The sequence below is a fragment of the Humulus lupulus genome, chromosome 1 (genome assembly GCF_963169125.1).
Source record: "Humulus lupulus chromosome 1, drHumLupu1.1, whole genome shotgun sequence".
Lineage (NCBI taxonomy): Eukaryota > Viridiplantae > Streptophyta > Magnoliopsida > Rosales > Cannabaceae > Humulus > Humulus lupulus.
In genome coordinates this window covers 248992186-249012293 of record NC_084793.1, presented here as the reverse complement: position 1 = coordinate 249012293, position 20108 = coordinate 248992186, and the positions used below count along the sequence as shown (strand labels likewise).

The window sequence follows — 20108 nt, the reverse complement described above, 5'->3', positions numbered from 1 at the left end:
TATTATAGGTCCATAGATCCCCAGGATGGCTCTATCAACACCATATCAAGGTAAGAGTTGATATAAGGGTATAACTGTAATTTGGGAATTTTTAGAAGAATTTTATGCTTCGAGTCAAGTATACAATTATATGATAATTGAGGTTGAATAATTAATTATTAATTTTTCGAAAATATATTTAATAATTTAAATATGTAAATTTTGATTTTCATATATATATAATAATTAATTATTTATTTTATTTGAGTGAGAGAAAATAAAATTGGTAAGTCAAAAAATATTTTTTGATTTATTGAATTTTAAAAAGATGATGATAATTATGATCATCATTTTGAATTTTGAATTTAAAATTTAAATTTTAAAATATGGTTGACATCTTTTTCCTTAAAAAGATTAATCCCTTATTTTGTGGGAGATTGATTTTAATTAAATAATTAAATAAAAGAAAAATGAAAAATCCCTGAAAAGGGAATAATGGGTCACGCATGACACAGTCCAGAGACTGTGCCATGCATGTAGTACATATACTGATATTGTATTAGTGTAGTTTTTATTTTATTTATTTATTTAATAATTTGAAAATATTTTTTCAAATTTGGTAAGTTAGATATTTACCTAAATCAAATCATATCATCATTACGATATTATTATAATACTATTACTATTATTATTATGAATAATAAGGTAATAGAAATATATTTATATATATGATGTAGAATAAAGAGAAAATAATATAGACAAGAACACAATATACTACACATATGAGATACAATTCAGAAAAGTTCTTAGAATTTTTGTTAGACAAAAACTCTTTCTTTCTTCTTCTTTATTCTAGCCATTCTCATACCATAATCCAAGTTCTCATGTGTTGAGAAATACTTGTGATTCCTAAAAATACAAACTCATGTTCTCTGTGTGCCCACACACATCTTGAGGTGTAGAGAACACTCCGGAAGATCGTGATTTGAGTGCTTAAAGCTTTGGATAGGAAGATCGAAAAATATATGAAAAAACTCAAGGACACTTGATAGGCTTCAAGAGGTAATTATACATGTTCTTGAATTTTTTTTGTGTTTATATGTTATATATAAATATATTGTATATTTATATATTTGTTGCGTGATTAATAATATTGTATGTTAATGTTTCTGAATTGTTTTCTTGGTTATATAAACTGTTTATATGATTAATAAAAAAAAATTATTGTTGTTGTGCTTAAACTAATGGGCCCACCACGCTAATTTCGCTGTGTGCTCTGAATTTTTTTTCCAACACATATCACCATTAACAACGTAATAACACAATTAAATCACTTATTGCCCTCCCGGCATGCTAATCAAGGCACTAAGCCTTATTAGCATATTTGGGACGTTACAACTATCCCCTCCTTACAGAAATTTCGTCCTCTAAATTTTCCTGAATAACTCGGGATATTGATCTCGCATATCAGACTCAATCTCCCAAGTTGCCTCTTCCACCTTGTTGTTCCTCCACAGCACTTTCACCAAGGAAATGGTCTTGTTCCACAAGACTTTATCATTCCAGTCTAGGATCTGAACCAGCTTCTCCTCATAAGACAAATCTTGATCTAGCTCTCGGTTTTCATAACTCAACACATGTGTAGAATCTTATACACACTTCCGGAGCATGGACACATGAAATACGTTGTGAACCCCTGATAAAGCTGGAGGCATAGCCAATTTATAAGCTACCTCTCCAATCCGTTCCAGAATCTCAAAGGGGCCAACAAACCTAGGACTTAACTTGCCTTTCACTCCAAATCATTTCACCCCTCTCAAAGGAGAATCTCTGAGAAACACATGATACCAAATTGAAACTCTACACCCCTACGTATCAAGTCGGAGTAACTCTTCTGTCTACTTTGGGAGGCGAGCATCCGAGATCTAATCTTCTCAATTGCCTCGTTATTCCTCTGAACGGCCTCAGAACCTAAATATTTCCTCTCACCCGTCTCATCCCAATGAATGGGCGATCAACACTTCCTCCTATACAAAATTTCATACGGAGCCACTCTGATAGTTGTCTGATAGTTGTTATTATAAGAAAACTCAATCAAAGGGAGATACTCCAAGATCCCCCAAAGTCAAGCACACATGCCCGTAACATATCCTCCAGTATCTGAATCATCCTCACAGACTGTCCATCCGTCTAAGGATGATAGGCGGTACTGAACCGCAATTGCATGTCCATAGTCTTCTACAAGCTCTCCCAAAACTTAGAGGTGAAGTTGGGGTCCCTGTTAGACACTATTGACCTCGGAGCCTCATGGAGTTGCACAATCTTCTTTACATACAACTCTACGTATTGCTCCGCCGGATAAGTCGTTCTAAAAGGCAAAAAGTAGGCTGATTTGGTGTACTTATCCATAATCACCCACACATAATCATGTTGCCCCACTGTCTTCAGCAACCCAACCACGAAGTCCATGGTGATATCCTCCCACTTCCACTCTAGAATCCCTAAAGGTTGCAGCAACCCTGCTGGCCTTTGATGTTTAGCCTTCACCTGTTGACAAGTCAAACACTTGGCCACATAATCCAATACGTCCTTCTTCATCCCTGGCCACCAGTACAGAGTCCTCAAGTATTGGTACATCTTTTTTGTACCTAGATGTAAAGAATAGGGAGTGGTATGAGACTCATCCAGAATCTATCGTCTGATACCAGACTCCATCGAAACGCAAATCTAACCTTTATACCTCAGTAGATCAATCTCAGAAATAGAAAAGTCTCTAGCCATTCTGGCTAAGACATCCTCCCTGTATTTCCTCAACTGAGGATCCTCCTTCTGCGCTTCCCTAATCCTCTCAAGGAGCATGGACTGAAGATTAATATTGGCTAGCTAACCAACTACCAATTAAATTCATGTTCTGGTCATCTCTTCAGCTAACTTTTCTGATATCTCTCTTGAACTAAATAACTACCCTGGGTCCCTCCTACTCAGTGTGTCAGCCACCACATTGGCATTTCCCAAATGATACAAGATCTGACAATCATAGTCATTCACTAACTTCAGCCAATGCCTTTGGCGTATATTCAGATCCTTCTGAGTAAAGAAATACTTTAAGCTTTTATGGTAGGTGTATATTTCTCACATCTCTCCATACAGGTAGTGCCTCCATACCTTCAGTGCGAATACAACCACTGCTAGTTCCAAATCATGAGTGGGATACATTTGCTCATACTTCTTTAGCTATCTAGATGCATAGGCTATCACCTTCCTAACTTGCATCAGTACACACCCCAAACCCTGCTTCGAAACTGTTCTCGCATCTATCTGTCCAGACATACTTAGTCTTCTTACGCGTCAGCTCAGTCAATGGTGTGGCTATTCTGGAGAATCCCTCAACAAACAGCTGATAGTACCCCGCTAATCCCAAGAAGCTTCTAACCTCTAGTACACTACTCGGTCTCGGCCAATCTCTCACTGCCTCATTCTTGGCTGAATCCACTAGAATCCCTTCCTTACTCACAATGTGGCCCATAAATGTTACCTTGGGTAACCAGAACTCACATTTACTAAACTTCACATATAGCCTATGCTCTCTCAGTAGTTGTAGTACCAAACAAAGATGCTGCTCATGCTCTGTTTCTGACTGAGAGTACACTAGTATGTCGGCCATAAATACGATCACAAAATTATCCAAATAATCCCTGAAGACCATATTCATCAAGTTCATGAAGGCTGCTGGGGCGTTAGTTAATCCAAAGGACATGACCAGGAATTCATAATGTCCATACCTTGTACAGAATGCGGTCTTTGGTATGTCCTCCTCTTTAATCCTTAACTGATTGTAGCCAGACCAAAGGTTGATCTTAGAGAAAATCGTCTTCCCTTGTAGTTGATCAAACAAGTCGTTGATCCTAGGTAGTGGATACTTATTCTTAATAGTCAACTTATTCATCTCTCTGTAGTCGATGCACATTCTTAAGGTCCATCCTTCTTCTTGACGAACAGTACTAGAGCACCCCATGGTGAAAAACTAGGTCTGATGAATCCTAGATCCAGTAACTCCTGAAACTGGATCTTCAGTTCCTTTAACTCTGTTGGCGCCATTCGGTAAGGTGTCCTCGATACTGGTTCTGCTCCTGATGTCAACTCTATGAAAAACTTGATCTCTCGATGTGGTGGCAATCCTAGCAACCTGCTGGAAATACATCAAGGAACTCACATACCAGCCTAGCCTCACCCGGTCCAACTGAAATGACCCTAGATGTATCCACTATGTTCACTAGGAATCCTATGCAACCTTTTTGCAATAGGTCTCTAGCCTTTAGTGCAGAGATCATAGGACTCGTGGTCCATTCATTGTCCCCACAAACACAAAGGTTCCTCCCCTTCCGGTTCAAAAGTCACCATCTGACGCTTGCAATCTATCGTCACCATGTACATTGATAACCAATCTATCCCCAGAATCATATAAAAGTCACCCATCACCAGTTCAATCAGATCCACAGACAACTCTCTACTGTCTATCTCTACCAATAATGCTCTAACCCATCTCCTAGAGACTACTAATTCCCCAGTTGGAAACAAAGTCCTGAATCCCCTAACATACAAATCACAAGGTCTACACAAACGGTCTATCACCTAGCAGATACAAATGAACGAGTAGCTCCTGAATCAATCGATGCAGTAAATGAAGAACCAGCACTAGAAATCTGACCTGTCACGACCGAGGGACTAGCCTCAGCCTCAGTTTGGGTCAAAGTAAACACTCTAACTGGAGTGAGGTTGTCACACCTCTTGGGTTCTTCCTTTCTAGTTTGTGGGCATTCCTTCCTTCAGTGACTGACACTCCCACAAATGAAGCATGCTCTGACTCTACATTCCCCCATATATCTGATCTTCAGCCCCCTCAGCAGTAAGGGCTTTCTCCACTACCTGAGCATAATTGGTAGTCCTCAGATCTAGTGTTATCTTAACATCATAGAATATCATCACATTCAGCCCCCGTACAAAAAGATCCCTCCGTGCCATGTCTGTAGGCACCAAGTCCGGTGCAAACTTTTCCAACCGATCAAACTTTAAGGCATATTCTGTGACGGTTATTCTGTTATGAGTCAGATTTGTAAACTCATCCACCTTCGCAGCTCGAACTGCAACGCTGTAGTATTTCTCATTGAAAACATCCCTGAACTCATCCCAGGCAATAGTAGGCACATCCCTCCTCTGGGACACGACTTCCCACCAAATGCGGGTGTCATCCCTCAACATGTAGTCGGCACAAGCCACCCTCTCATTTCCTTCCACCCTCATAAAGTCCAATATGGAAGAAATCATATTCATCCACTACTCTGCCTGCAGGGGGTCTGAACTGCCCTCAAAGGTGGGAGGGTGTTTCTTTCTGAATCTTTCATACAAAGGCTCTCACCTATTCTCTATCACAGGCTGGGCTGGCACTGGTACCGCACCCTGTGGAATTTGTAACCCAACACCCCAAGGAGGGGCCTGCTGCCTTAGTTCTCGGAGTTCAACTTCATTTCATTGAAGTCTAGCTTGCATTTCTACAAACATTTGTTGCCAATTCTGTTGGGCAGGTGGAAGGTCCTGACCCTGGTTCTCATCTTCGGCCATATTGTCGCGGAATCTAATCAATCGCCGAGGCATAACTTCAATATGCCTACAATCAATGACGCCACACATCAGGCACGATAACAACATCCAAAAACCACCTCCTAGTCCAATCAATCAACCATAAACATCAAATCAACACAATGCGCACATAGCATAAACATATAACAATCAAAGGGATCGTGCCCTAGCATTATATACACTCATCATGCTCTATTTATAATAATCAGACAAATAGGGCAATTCAGACAAGCAATTAAACAGGTAATTCACTTAATACTGACTAACCCTAAGTCGAGCTTGTCTCTGGCAGCGAGCTTACATGTTCGCTCAATCTCCAGGAACCATAACATTGGCACGCTTTAATACCAAGTTGTAACGCCTTACCACCCTAAATTCATTACCATGTGATTTTAAAATGTGTCATTAGCTCGCTAATCGAGGTTTTAGACTGAAAAGTGTGATTAAATTGGGATAAAGACTCATTTAATGAAAATTAAGTATAAAAGGTTTTGACATCCATTAAAGTTATAAAAGTGATACATTGGGATCCCAAATATTGTTTCAAAATGTATTTACAATTCAAAAGTTAAGGTATCGTCGACCTAAGTGACAAAATCAAATGTCCATAATGTGTGACTCAAAACAACCCTCGGCCGTGGCGGCCAGGTAGGCCGAACATGTACGCGTCGCTCCATGCCCTCCAACTCACTACACCAAATACCCCATTCCATAACACATAAATATAACTTTATTAAAAAAGCGTTATACTATCTAATGTAAAAATAAAAGCGGTAAATAATAAATAGTTAAAAAAAAGGCGGGTTAGAAAATTGTTATACTTTCCTTTTCCCTCTCTTCCCATTCTATTCTCTAGACCTAAACCCAAAGCTCTCATTTTTTTCCTCTAATCTAAAAACCCTGTCTCTAACCCGGTCTCCTCACTCACTCTTCCCTGATCCCTCTCCTTCTCTCTCTCTCTCCTGCTCCCTCAACTACGACGGCGAGGGGATAGACGAGGCTTCAACCACGGTGGAGGTTGACGGGGCTGACAGAGGCTCAGCGGGACTGCCGGAGGCTCGACGACGTGGACTCGGAGACTCGTTGGTGCAGGTAAAGATCTCTCTCTCTCTCGTTCTGTTGGTGGGTGAAAGATTAATATTAATATATAATAATAATATTACACGATTCAACAATGGCGGAGATCACATGCGAGTGCGACAATGTCCCACCTTCTAAATACCAGTGCCAAGCTCTACTTTGCCCCCAGAGCCCATTTCTTTACCTCTTCTTCTAGCTTTGCTCGTAACCCTTTTCTCTGAATCCCTTCTTCCATTCCAAAGCCCCTTTCTCCTCTCGTTGCTAGGGTCTCTCTTTCTTCTAAAGCTTCCAATCCCACCATGGGAGACTCTGCCGATGCTGGAATGGACGCTGTCCAGAGACGCCTTATGTTTGAGGACGAGTGTGTTTCTGATTACCCTTTTTCCCATTTCTTCTTCTTTTTTGTTTGTCTTCTGGTGTGCTTTGTTTGGTTGCTTGGATTTTGAATAAGAAAAATTGTATTATTGATTTTTTGTGTTATATACTTCGTGGGTTTATTAATTTTTTGTTCTTCATTGTTTTATTTCAATTATTGTACTTTGTTTGTTTGATGTTCTTCTTCTTCTTCTTCTTTTCACTGTTGAGGTAACGAAGTATATATATCATGGGACTTAATTTTCTTCCTTAATCTTGCTTCATTAACATGATTTGTTTATGTTGTGTTTGCTTAATTTTTTTTGGTGCTACAACATTGCTATTATCAGTATCCCCTTTAAAATTTCAGCCAACCGAACTGAACAATTGTTGTGGTTAGAAAGCATCAAGATATTGATTTTAAATCTTATATCTACAGATATGTATTGTGTTTTTTTTTTTTGGACAGAAAAGTGAATTATTGGATTTTTTTTTCATTGCTTTGATCTCTTATTGTTCTTGATATTATAATATTCCTTTTCTTGCTCTCTTTGGCTGTTCAAAGTATGAGAAAATGAAAACTTGGGTTTCATTTCTTTGTTGTTTGTTTTTGGTAAGAAATGAAAATTCAGTGACTGAGGTGATACTTTAATTGAGTATTAACTATAATCAAATGAGTTGAGGTCTATATTGATCCAAATATTCATGTGGTTTTGAGATTGGAGAACATTCAAAATCTGAATGCAAATTTTGCGTTTAGATCTACATATCTTTCTTTGTGTTGTACCGAAGCTGATTATGTTTCTTCATGTGAACTTTCTATAGATGCATTCTAGTGGATGAGAATGACCGGGTTGTTGGTCATGATACAAAATATAATTGTAAGTAAAATTTGATCTGCACAATTCTTTTTGGGTATTATGTCATGTCTTTATGGTACTTTGCATTTTGCATACTCCAAGGCTTTCTATCCTTCCTAAATCTTATACCCTCTTTTGATTTTGGATACCTTCACGTTATGGAAATGAACTGTTTATTCATGTTTTGGGCATTCTACTACATTTTCAAATCATATACTTTGTATATAGATCATGTTCATTCTGTTGGATCAGCTAGACCTCTGTGGTTTGCTAATGCTTTTGTACCTTGTAGGTCACTTGATGGAAAAGATTGAAAAGGAAAATTTGCTGCACAGGGCTTTCAGTGTGTTTTTGTTCAACTCGAAATACGAGTTGCTTCTTCAGGTATTTCTTACAATATTTGAGGGACATTAAGCTATATGATTTGCCAATTAGGTACCCGAACCTTAGATCTTGTGGGAGCAAACAACAGACCTGACTGTTTGAACTGCCCTCCTAGGTGCTTACATTTATAGTAATAAGTGTCATGTGAAGAACCAAGTCAAGATCTAGATCTATAAGGAGGGCATAAATTGAATAATTGTGTCATATTCTATTTCCCATTTTAGTTTTCTATATTCCTGAAATTTCATGCACTCATGACCATGTCTACATATATTTTCTTTGTGGGAAATGTTTCTTGTACTTCTTTATCTAATCTGCATGTTTGGTTTGATAGTGAGTTTGGAGCAAAAGTTGTGCCTCCAAAGAGGATATTAAAGATGTTGCCTGAGCTATTTGACCATCAAGATCAAAATGTTCGTGCATCTTCTAAAGGACTTACTCTTGAGCTTTGTCGATGGATTGGAAAGGACCCTGTAAAATCAATATTATTTGAGAAAATGAGGGATACAATGGTATGATAACTTCTTACATGTACAGCTTTGCGTATGGAATTTTTTGTTGCTCCCTGATCCTTGGAAGTAATGACTTATTTATTATTTTTTATTTTTTGAAGAAAAAAGAATTGGAAGCCGAGCTTGTAAATGTAACAGGGGCAGCTAGGCCATGTCGCAAAATAAGGTGAAAATTCATTTTTTTCATTAGCTGTTTGATCTGCTTGCTGTTTTTATTTTTCTTAACCTAGTTGGTATTGATGTATTCAGGTCTGAGCAAGACAAGGAGCCAGAAAAGGAGGTTGTATCTGAAGTTGTGGGTGCTGGCCCATATGAGGAATCTACATCTGATGGTGTGTAATACACATAGTCTATTAGATTATTCTTTTTCTTGGTTGATATTAAATGACGACAAGTAGGTGTTCTATCAGCGGTTAACAAGTGATTACCATTGTAGGAGTTTGACACTTTAGTGTTATATTTTATTAGTTTTTTTACTGCAGAGATGTTGGTTATTTAGCTCTCCTGTTTATGCATAGTTTAACATATTTTAATTTCAGCTCCTCAGGAAATAGATGAGTATGAGCTCGTTGATCCTGTTGATATATTGGCTCCTTTGGAGAAGTCTGGATTTTGGGATGGAGTGGTCAGTCTTCTTTCTTCTCTCCGTCAAACTAGTTCAGTTTTTGTTTTTTGGTTGTAGTGATTTAATTTAGGAATATTTGGTTTTGATGTTCCTGTACTGCTATTAACATCTTGTGCCTTATGTCACAGAAAGCAACCAAGTGGTCAGAACGGAAAGAGGTTGTTGCAGAGCTAACCAAGCTTGCTTCAACAAAAAGAATAGCACCCGGTGATTTCTCATAAATCTGTCGGACACTAAAAAAATGTACATTGTCTTTTTATTTTTGGGTATTTCGTTTGCATCGTTTATACCTCTATCTATTGCCAAGGATCTTTTTAATATTGCATAGTTAAGTGTTCAATCTGCTCCATTAAGTTTTAACTTCATGCTTTATATTCTTACTTCTGTTATAAGTTTATACTTGCTTTTTGAGTTGATGAATAAAAATCATTTAATTCTTTTTCTGTATAGCTCATAACAGATGTTAATATCGCTGTAGCAGTCGAGGCAATTCAAGCTATTGGCAATCTTGCTCGAGGTTTAAGAACTAATTTCTCTTCAAGTTCACGCTTCCTATTGCCAGTTTTGCTGGTATGTTCATTTTTTGCTAGCTAAAAAAATAATATTATATCAACTTAAAATGCAAACAGACTGTTTGAATGTAACCAAGCTGTTCAAGTGTTCATTTACTTTTTGCCAGTTACTTACAACTGAGCATGGTGGTATTTTTTTTTTGGATTTTGACTTGTACATTCATTTTTCTTATTAATAAAAGTGCACTTAGTCATACGAGTAGATTCTTTTTTAGAAGTTCAAATGATGTTGATCGTAGCTTTGATTTGTATATAAAGTGATTTTTTTATTCAATTTTACTTTTAATATATATTTTGATCTGGCTTATCTCAGATTTTTCTTAGAAATAATTTAATAAAGATTGAAGAAGGGATATTGGTTTATTGCATTTATCTAACTCCTTTGATTTATCTCTCTCTCTCTATCTCTCTTATTTTTTTTTTATAAAGGAAAAATTGAAAGAGAAAAAACCTGCCTCTACTGAGGCACTAAATCAAAGTCTTCAGGCAATGCATACAGCTGGGTGCTTAAGTCTAGCTAACATTGTGGAAGGCAAGTATATCTTTATCCTACGCTGTAGTTCTTTAATTCAGAATATAGTATTGTCATAGGATTCCTTACTATGTTTTTGGTTTAAGTTTTTTTTTTATTAGAGATTAGATGACATAATTTCTTTGCATTTTAGTGTTTGTAATCGCTTTGATAGGTGGTAATTTTGATTTTGCCCAAACTGTAATGGATGTTGTCTATTGCAGATATTAAGACAGCTGTAAAAAATAAAGTTCCTCTTGTACGGTCATCAACTCTTAAATCACTACTCAAATTACAACAGCCTTAAAGACTAATGGAACATTCTACACAGATTCTAACGGACGTGACTTCATTAAGAGGGTATTCTAAATCTCTAATACTTAAATTTGATAAGAGATATTTGAATCACACACTGTGCTACTTTATATATCATTGTACAGTTAAATATATGGAAGTTGAAGATCTTTGCGGTTTATTTTCAAGTCTTTATTCCATCTCATGGAAGCATACATGAAGTTATTATCCTGTGTGCTTCTGTTTCTTGACGCATTGAAACATACGACTCATATAGATATGTTATGGTATTGATTCAATTTATTCTCAAGCTGCATTGATCTTACCTCCATTCCATTTTACAGTTTTTATAGTAAGCATCAATTATTGAGCATGTACTTAGTTCAACTGTCTCAATTCAGTTTTTGAGAGGAAATCCAAAAACATATGCTTTGTTTTTGTTTTTCTCATGTTCAGCATTCTCTATGTATTATATTTCTGACTGCTTTCTTGCCTTTTGTTATTATTTTTCAGATTAATCTTGGAATATACATGCAAGACAGTATCTCAGAACTGTCAGTGTTGGTTGACCGTTCAGTTGGGGGATCCAGTTTAGTGGATGGTCAGATAGAGCTTATGCTCCACAGGTTTCTATTCTCTTTGATTTTTTTCCAAGATTAATTATTATTCCCTGGTTTAATGCATTTGATTTAATCAGCTAGGATTGCTTCCTCATGACTTCGAACAAGCTGCTTTGTTTTTGTAGGAGATTACTTCATGATGATTCAAGAGGAGTTGGTGAGGTGTTGAATGAAACAGTTTGTCTTCATGATAAATGCGAGGGTTTAACTGTAAGTATACCATTTTTCCAACCTCTATTTATAGTTGAGTTGATAATGGTGTCTATGAACAAATTTTCAAATGACATAGGGAGAACTAATAGACTCAGGTTCCATACGGATATTTACAATCAAGACGACCAAAGAAAATATGATATTTTTTAAGCTATTATTTTCTGTTTGATTTAGTTGTTATTTCTTATATTAGACCCATTTTGCAAGGTCTGATTCTAATCTGGCTTGAGCCCTGGGTGAGCACGTTACATTTTGGTACTAATTATTCTTAGCGATTCTTTTTTATTAAGACTCCTGTTTGGTCAGTAATGATATGTAATTAAATCTCCTTTGTTGTAGGTTCATGCGGCCAGAAACTGCACAGGGCATATTTGTTAACTTCAAAGACTTGTACTATTACAATGGGAACAAGCTTCCTTTTGCTGCTGCTCAAATTGGCCAGGCTTTCAGAAATGAGGTTCTTAATTTTCTTATCTTTGGACTTTAGCACTTATGTTTGCATAGGATGCTCATATTATTTCTAATTGGTAATGGGTCTTTGTAACTAGTATTTGGTTCTTAAGTGTCTTATGTGCTATTTTTGAATCTTTGATAACAAATATTGTATCAAGTTTTGGTTGTAGTATTCAAATGCTGTGATGTTATTCTTTTCTAGGATTTACCTTTTGATCTTTTTGAACCATACATATGTTTATACATATATTTGGTTGTCAATTATGATTATAACTGTATTAATATGTATATATTTTTATTTGAAGAATCAATCATGGTTGGGTTCCCTTATCAACACTATAGTTGGAAATTTGAAACTCTCAATTTCAAATATTCATATCAGATACGAGGACAGTGAAAGGTGTGTAATAGCAAGTTAAATTTTATATTTTGGAATCTTAACATTCTTATTTTCTGTCTGAATTTTAATTTCCTATTCTCTAGCAATCCTGGTCACCCATTTGCAGCAGATGTGACCTTGGAGAAACTCTTAGCTTCCTTCTGAGTGGGTCCAGGTAGAACCAATATTTAGTTTATTCTTGCAGTTACATATGTTGAGGGCATGTTCAAACTATGAAACTTTGATCATTTATTTGCTTCAGGTTTTTAGATATGGCACTGAAGAAGGCAAACCTGCTGATAGAATTGTCAAACAGCACACTTATATTCTGGAACCAATTACAGGAAATGCAAAGTATATTCTAGATGATGTCATTCTCTGTTTATCAAAGGTTTAATTTCATAATTCAACTGTGATTGGATACTTGGAGGCATGTTTTGATTGGCCTTGAAAATTTTTAGTATCTTGTTGTTGCAGGATGGATACAAGGATATGTTAAAACTAGCTGATAACTTTTCTGCCTTTAATCAACGCTTAAAATATGTGCATTTTCGTCCACATGTTTCCGTGAAATCTGATCCTCGTTCTTGGTGGAAGTATGCTTATAGAGCTGTATCTGACAAAGTGAAAAAGGGAAGGTAACTTCTTTAGGACATGGCTTTGTGTATAATGCAAGATATATTTATATAGAATTAGTCAAAATTGTTAACTTAACGTAGCAGTTAATAGGAACTTTAATTACATTGTTTGGTATTGTTAAGTAGTACATACTACCTTATTGTATATCAACTTAACCTTTTAGATTATTTAATGCTGTTTTTGTATCTATGCAATCAAGATATTTCTATTGGCATGTATTGCTTATATTGTATATATTATATTAGCTATAATAGTACTTATTAATTAGCTTGACAATTTTTTTTGCTGCTGAAATTACCTTGACTTAGCATGGCTTGAAATTTGTATTTTTGTTTAAAGGTGCATGAAACTTTCTTGCTTATAAACTATGTTCTCATATGTGTGGTGCCACTAACACTCTGTTTTGGTTATTGATTATAAGCCCTGTTTATTTTATAAAAAAATCTGCACATTCTTGTTGATTAAGATTCTAGGTGCTATAATTGGAGGTTTTACTTAGCTCTCTTTCATAGATAAAAGAGTCAAAGTTCCAGAGTATTATTAACATATTGGATTTATTGCATTGCATTTTAATCATGATTTTTTGTAGTTTTTGTGCTGTAAAGACTGTTATTTCTCTGTTCTTCATCAATTAAATTGATTAGTATATTTTCACTGTTAGTTGGAAGATATGCAGCTGTTGTTGACATGAACCAGGTTTTAACTAGAATTAGCCTAACAAGATCTACACTACAAGAAAAAACAGTATTCATCACACTTAAAAACTGCTAACCGGGACTATTGACAGCACTTCTGAAAATGCTAACATAGCCCCTGTTATTCAAAGTCCAGTCTTTTCTATAACAGTTTTTGAATGTTATGTTCGGTGTTATCTTAAACTATTCAATAACACATTTTTAGGTGCTATAATATTCAAATAATAACATTTAGATAGAGTTTTTGGTTATAAATTTGAAGTTTAATCTTGTACTTTTTTCATAACACTTTTCAACTGTTACATTTGATTATTTTGATAACATTTTTAGTTTGTTATATTATATAAACCATAACGATTTTTTACGCTTATAATATGTTTTTAAATCATAACATATAGTAATAAAATTTTAAATTTTATTTTGATAAGTATACTTATATGGTTTTTTTTTAATTAAAAGATTTTCATTATTGTATTTTGATTAAAAAAATTCAAAATTAATCATAAAATGTAACTCTCAATATATTGATAAACCATAAGTATTACATTAAACAATAACTAATTCAAACCATGAATGTGTCTACTTCATGAGATCTTAGTTCTAACTTAAGTTTGAAAGCATAACATAATAAAGTTTCTTGAACATTTTTTACTTCAAAAATGAAAAACAAAAACATTACAAGATACACAAAAGTAAACCATGCATGAAACTTGCTCCATCCTTCAATTCATCATCCTTTGTGCACTTGTCCGGAAGACAAAATTCTCACATTCAATGATATCCCTTTGGGTCTGGTTGACAAGTCCTGGAAGTGATCTGAACCTAAAACAGCACATATGGACATTAGACACATATTATTTCCCTTAAAACTAAATAGATTATTACATAGATATGCATGAACATCAGATGAGATGAACCTCATACCACTAGCTATTTTGCACAGCTTAATGATTATATGTGCTAAAGACAAAAAAAAATGGAGATGCTTAAAAATTAACAAAGACCTGTAAAAGACTTCATTAACCCACTTGGAATCCAAACTAACATGTATTTAGCCCAGGTAATGAATGAATGCTATACTATAATTTTTACAGACTTATAAAGAAATATCACTGGAACATTGTGCCAAGAACTTAAACAACTCTTAATTGTAGTAAATGGCTGGATGTTATTTGGGGATTGAACAGGGTTAATTAAACAAAGAGAACAAGCACTTAATTAAACTTTAAAGCATGATTTTAAACAATTTCATGAACAAATTAGATATAGGTCAAAATTCATAAACTAATTTGTAGACATATCAGAGAACTCTTATAGCAAAAAAAAAATACATCACCAACATCCATTGCTTCATCTGTTAATGCAGCCACTGTAAACACAACTCCTAACAAACCCTCAACAGCCAGAGTTATTGCATGAGCTTCACTAGCAACTAAGACTGTAACAAACCCATGGACAAGGCAAGCCAAGATGACAACCCAAGCAGTAACAAGTTCCTGAATTGCCAGAAAATCAACTAGCAAAGAAATATCAAAATATAAATAAGCATAATAGAAAACAAAATGAAGATTCAAACATAGCTTGGGAACATCTGCAAGATGAAAAATAAAATAAATAAATAATATAACAAGTGAATGCAAATCCAATCCCATAACTATCATATAAACTATAACTTACCAAAGCTATAAATAAGAAAAGAGAATACAGTGCAAATAAAATCAAACTTGTCAAACAACTTGCTGCCATTAAGACATTATAGTTTTTCAGATAGTAGGGAGCAATGAAGACATAAAGTGTTTCATAACTTTCTTCATAAAGCAAAGCAAAGGCTTGATACATTACAAACATAATCAAACAAAGTTTTTTTTTTCAAATAATAAAAAAAACAGCTATATGTCCTTTACTGATATTAAAACAAGGAAATACAAATCAATGCAACTTAATCTTAACTAGAGTTTATAAGAGCAAGCATATTCCTCTATTGTTGCTCTTTGCAACTACTTAGAAAATAATTCCCTTATATTTCTCTCTAAACAACTTCAGAATAAAGGAAAAGCTAGAAGGAATCAAATAACTCAAGAAAATAAAAGGCCAAACAAGAAACTAGAATACACTCAAGCCATATATTATAACAACTCAATGACTAAGAAACAAAATAAAATAACTCAAAAAATATACCAATTCAGAGAAATAAACAAGAGATAACCACTATAAATTCCAGCTACCTGAGTTAGCAAATAGACATATATACACATTCATCAAATTAAACTACAACAATCATAAAAAGCACAACCTTTTATTTACTCTCTTGCTATCTAAACTATGAAAAAGAAACAACAAGGTTTGTACATGAAACAAAGAAAGTTCAAAGAAAAGTCCAGAAAAAAGAGTTAACAGTATGAATGTAGTCCCAGTGGAGTGACTAATAAACCTCTTTTAATATGTGGACGGAAAGAGAGGCATACTTGGTTTCAAATATGTATCCAAGGAAAAAGAGTCCATTCCAGAGTTGTCTGATTATTTTGTAGGCAACCCTGTATTAACACAAGTAATTAAGTCAAAGACAAACAATCCGTATAAGCCCATGCCAAAGATCAACATGACAGTCCCAGCAAGATAAACATCTGTGTCATTGGATTACATTATTAGCAAAAGAAGCTCGTAATGAGAAAAAGATAAGACCAGAAAACAAGGGAATGAGACAGTTTTCTGTTCAAATATCAGTCCTCAAATAAACCATTTGGATCAATAGAGTGGCGCAATTACATTGTTTTTTAGCTCTGTAATAATCAGTTGTAACAAGTCTTGGGAGTTGTAATAGTGTGTGTGTGTGTGTGTGTTTTAGTACATAATTGCATACAAATTGAGAGAAGGAAAGAATTGTTGAAAAGTTACCAATTGCTTCAACTAGTCGCAGAACCATTTGTCTAGCGTGAATCCCTTTAACACAGCTACTCCAGTAAACTTTATATGCATCAACAATATAAATGCAACCCTACAAAGATTTAATTTAGTCTGAGTATTCATGTACTATATATAGTACCAAATACACTTATGTTCATCACTATAACTTATACTTAAATATAACTAAAATGAATTGAATAATGGCTATGGTATTTCAATAATTTTGTAGAGAAGAGAAATTACATTGAGAAAGCACAAGAGGGAACCAGCCAATGAACCTGCAACTACGAAAAGTGCCAAAAATCAGAAGTCGAAAATCACTTGCCCAACAGCAAAAGAGTCAGAAATTCTTTTCATTTTCAACATGGTTCATAACCCATTTGAGTATACTATTTTCTAGTTTTATTTCCAAAGATTCAAGCTTTAATTATCATGACAATCGACTAAAATTTAAACAATTTCATAATTGCCAAACCCAAATCTCATAATTTCATTTAGTTTCTTCCACATGTAGTAGTGACCCTTCACTACAAAACCCCCAAAAGAACTTAACTTTATTGTCAGGACCACATTACAATATGCAAACAAAAACAAATTATAAACACACAAAAGGCACTAGCAATTATGTTATTAAAATAATAAGTTACCATCAATTAGAAGCTGCATGAACAAGACAAACAAAATTCAAGAAACATATCATGTATAGCTAGATGCATATTACCATATAACATGCATCCAAATGCATATTACCATATATAATACTTGGCTTTTATTGATTTTTTTTTTTTCTCAATAAAAGGAAAAGAAAACTGTGACTACACTTTGTTCATGGAAATTGTTACGTACATGGAAATTGAATAGAGTACTGGATAAAAATAATATATTACACTCAAAAAGCAACAAAACCAGAGATAAGAGAAAAATTCACTTCTTAATTAGCTAGCATATATGGAGTTAACAGTGTTCATAGAACAGCAAGTGGCCAAGTACTCTAAATTTCAAACATATGGTTCCAATTCTATGCGAAGCAAAGAATTCAAGATGAAAAAATAAATATAAAAAGTAACAATGAATTTATAATAGCTAATACAATGCCACTGGAATATAACCATATGGAAAACAACTAAATTACTAGAATAATGCTATAGAAAATAACCATGAGGTGTAAACAAACTATTACGTGATGGATTGCAGCTTCTAAAATTCATAGAAATCTTACATATACTAAGGAAAAATTTAGCAATGAAATTAAGGGTTTAAGTTATTTATCATACTAGTTCATCATAAGGGTACTAGTAGTGTCATATATATACGTATATATATTATATATACAGAGAGAAAGAGAGAGATTTACTTACAGTGGGAAATGGAGGGTTTTGAGATGCGTTGTGGGATAGCTGTGAGGTGAGAAGGAGAAAGAGAAGCCATGGTCTCTTTCTGCCTTTCTGCTTTAATGATTTACAACACATCAGTCTGAAACTGTGAGGATCTGCAAAGCCCCTTGAACAATGGACCATTCCTCCTCATTTGAAATCAATCGTGCAGTGTTGCCATCTCTCTTGTCTGATCCCATCTCTTTCTTTGAACCAACACCATCATGGTCTACTCCACAGACCACTCTTAATGATCTTAGTGTCTCTTGTAAAGCAGAGATATATTGAAACATTATGTCATCAAGAGCAAGAATTAGTTCATCTGCCTCAGAACCACCAGTAAAGTTGATACACCTTTCTACAGCTGCCTCAAGAAGTACAATGATATGGGGAATAGATTCCTCCATTCTGCGAACTGTTTCACTGAGTTCAATCCCCTGGGCACCCACACCACGAGTAACAGCTCCCCTGAGATCCACCCCAGCAATTTCAGAAGAAAGGATGGCCCGCTCCATCTGTCCATACCTTATATACATATTCAATCATTAATCAAAAAATGAACATAGCATTTACAGAATCTAGTATATAACAAAGAAAAAATAACAGAAAAAAGTTTTCAAAAAAAAAACCTAGATATTTTAGAAGAATGTGGAAGTGCAAAAAAGTTTATGATTGCTTACCTTTGTTTAAATGATTCAAAGGGAGAGTACACTACCTTCAGTGTATCCATTAGAACTCGAAGATCAGAATCTGAAAAGGAATGCTGAATATTTCTAGCAAAAGTCTGTGTCACGTTGTGTAACTCAATCAATGCCTCCAAATGTTTCCTCTGAATCTTAATTCCCTTTAGCATGTCACCAGACATAATATCTAATAAACCTGAATAAAAAGAAACACATTGATAGGATAATTTATAAATTGCCAAAAGTAAAATTGCATGACTTAAAGCTTGTCCAATTGAAAGATATCATATAATATTAAATGCCTACAAAATTTAAAAGCACCATAAAAACAAGTCCGTACAAACCTTTTCCCAAAGCTCTTGTTTCAGGAACAACTTCTCCAATTGAAAGGTTGATACGTGAAATAAAGCTTGCTCCAATAGTTTCCATTGTCTCGATCAGTAGCTTTGGTACAAGAGTTTTATAATCCTCAGGAAAAGCAACCATACACCTGTAGATGACAGTCTAAGCTCAGTGCTTAAATTCAGTGATAGCTTCTTTGTATCAACAAGATGTTCCTCGGTGCTTAAAAAAAATATAGTCAGAAGAATTTACCACTTCCACTCTTGCTCAAGATAAAGAATCAACTCATCATAGAAGCTTGGCAACCAACTTGCGAATGAAATTGTCGAAGAACTTGATTGAAACTCATGGCTTGACAGCCTTTTAGCTTCAGTCTTCTCATTTTTAAGCTTAATAGCACGTTGTTTTGAATCGAAATCTTCCCAGAGCTGCTTTATGGGCTTTAGGTGAACTTTTGTGTAATGTAGCTCCAGTGATTTGAATCTTCCAATTCGAATGAGAATACCCCGCAAATTTTGAGCAATGTTTATCTGCTGGATGATAATAGATGTAAGTTATTCAAGTTGCATATGGTATGTACTAAAAGGAATTAATAAGAGATAAATTGAACAGAAAGCAAGCCATAGGCAAAACAAGTGCTGTAAGAAATTTGGTGACCTTCCGGCTAGATAGTGCATCCTGTTAAACGTGGCTGCACCATTGCATCTATCCTATCCTTTAGGACCTCGAGTTGCTTTCTCACATTAGCAAATTCAGCAACCTAAAATGAGCAAAACGAAAAATAAAATATTAAGTTAAAATCATCAAAATTTATAAATATCAAAAGTAAAGTATAATGTTAAAACAATTTATAGAAAAATATTACCTCCCCAACAGCAGACAAGCAATGCCTCATGTTAGCTAAGGTTTCTGCAGCCCTTGGAAGAACACCACTGGCAAAAACATCTTCCATAGTTGAACTTAATTGAGTTAACCTAGCAGCATCCTGTTGATCCATCA

At 34.9% G+C, this 20108-nt stretch overlaps 3 protein-coding genes and 1 long non-coding RNA gene across 4 annotated transcripts; 3 read left to right on the top strand and 1 right to left on the bottom strand.

The window, feature by feature from the left end:
• The first annotated feature begins 6537 nt into the window (after window positions 1–6537).
• On the top strand, window positions 6538–8339 carry LOC133831140 (isopentenyl-diphosphate Delta-isomerase I, chloroplastic-like). The gene is made up of 3 exons (XM_062261342.1): window positions 6538–7057; window positions 7876–7931; window positions 8203–8339. The coding sequence occupies exons 1-3, from the start codon at window positions 6996–6998 to the stop codon at window positions 8322–8324; spliced, it is 240 nt and encodes a 79-aa protein (XP_062117326.1). The 5' UTR covers window positions 6538–6995; the 3' UTR covers window positions 8325–8339.
• Window positions 8340–8620: 281 nt separating this feature from the next.
• On the top strand, window positions 8621–10277 carry LOC133831139 (uncharacterized). The gene is made up of 4 exons (XR_009892411.1): window positions 8621–8806; window positions 8908–9138; window positions 9346–9431; window positions 9560–10277. It is a non-coding gene; the product is annotated as an uncharacterized LOC133831139 (long non-coding RNA).
• Window positions 10278–10797: 520 nt separating this feature from the next.
• LOC133805353 (probable alpha-mannosidase At5g13980) lies at window positions 10798–13083 on the top strand. Its single transcript, XM_062243516.1, has 7 exons — window positions 10798–10874; window positions 11322–11434; window positions 11554–11638; window positions 12006–12098; window positions 12578–12648; window positions 12736–12864; window positions 12951–13083. The coding sequence occupies exons 2-6, from the start codon at window positions 11340–11342 to the stop codon at window positions 12836–12838; spliced, it is 447 nt and encodes a 148-aa protein (XP_062099500.1). The 5' UTR covers window positions 10798–10874; window positions 11322–11339; the 3' UTR covers window positions 12839–12864; window positions 12951–13083.
• Window positions 13084–18128: 5045 nt separating this feature from the next.
• LOC133832168 (conserved oligomeric Golgi complex subunit 7-like) lies at window positions 18129–19814 on the bottom strand. The gene is made up of 5 exons (XM_062262548.1): window positions 19797–19814; window positions 19362–19639; window positions 19112–19257; window positions 18765–18963; window positions 18129–18609 (listed from the first exon to the last, which is right to left on the bottom strand). The coding sequence occupies exons 1-5, from the start codon at window positions 19812–19814 to the stop codon at window positions 18180–18182; spliced, it is 1071 nt and encodes a 356-aa protein (XP_062118532.1). The 3' UTR covers window positions 18129–18179.
• Window positions 19815–20108: the final 294 nt, after the last annotated feature.

Excerpts from the sequence above, each read along its gene's own strand:
- LOC133805353 (XM_062243516.1), top strand. The coding sequence starts at position 11,340 with ATGCAAGACAGTATCTCAGAACTGTCAGTGTTGGTTGACCGTTCAGTT. Across the intron at positions 11,435-11,553 it reads ATAGAGCTTATGCTCCACAG|GAGATTACTTCATGATGATT; the intron begins GTTTCTATTCTC and ends TTGTTTTTGTAG. Across the intron at positions 12,099-12,577 it reads GCCAGGCTTTCAGAAATGAG|CAATCCTGGTCACCCATTTG; the intron begins GTTCTTAATTTT and ends CCTATTCTCTAG.
- LOC133832168 (XM_062262548.1), bottom strand. Across the intron at positions 18,964-19,111 it reads AACAAGAGCTTTGGGAAAAG|GTTTATTAGATATTATGTCT; the intron begins GTTTGTACGGAC and ends CTTTTTATTCAG. Across the intron at positions 18,610-18,764 it reads TTTGAATCATTTAAACAAAG|GTATGGACAGATGGAGCGGG; the intron begins GTAAGCAATCAT and ends TATGTATATAAG.
- LOC133831140 (XM_062261342.1), top strand. The coding sequence starts at position 6,996 with ATGGGAGACTCTGCCGATGCTGGAATGGACGCTGTCCAGAGACGCCTT. Across the intron at positions 7,058-7,875 it reads CGCCTTATGTTTGAGGACGA|ATGCATTCTAGTGGATGAGA; the intron begins GTGTGTTTCTGA and ends AACTTTCTATAG. Across the intron at positions 7,932-8,202 it reads TCATGATACAAAATATAATT|GTCACTTGATGGAAAAGATT; the intron begins GTAAGTAAAATT and ends TGTACCTTGTAG.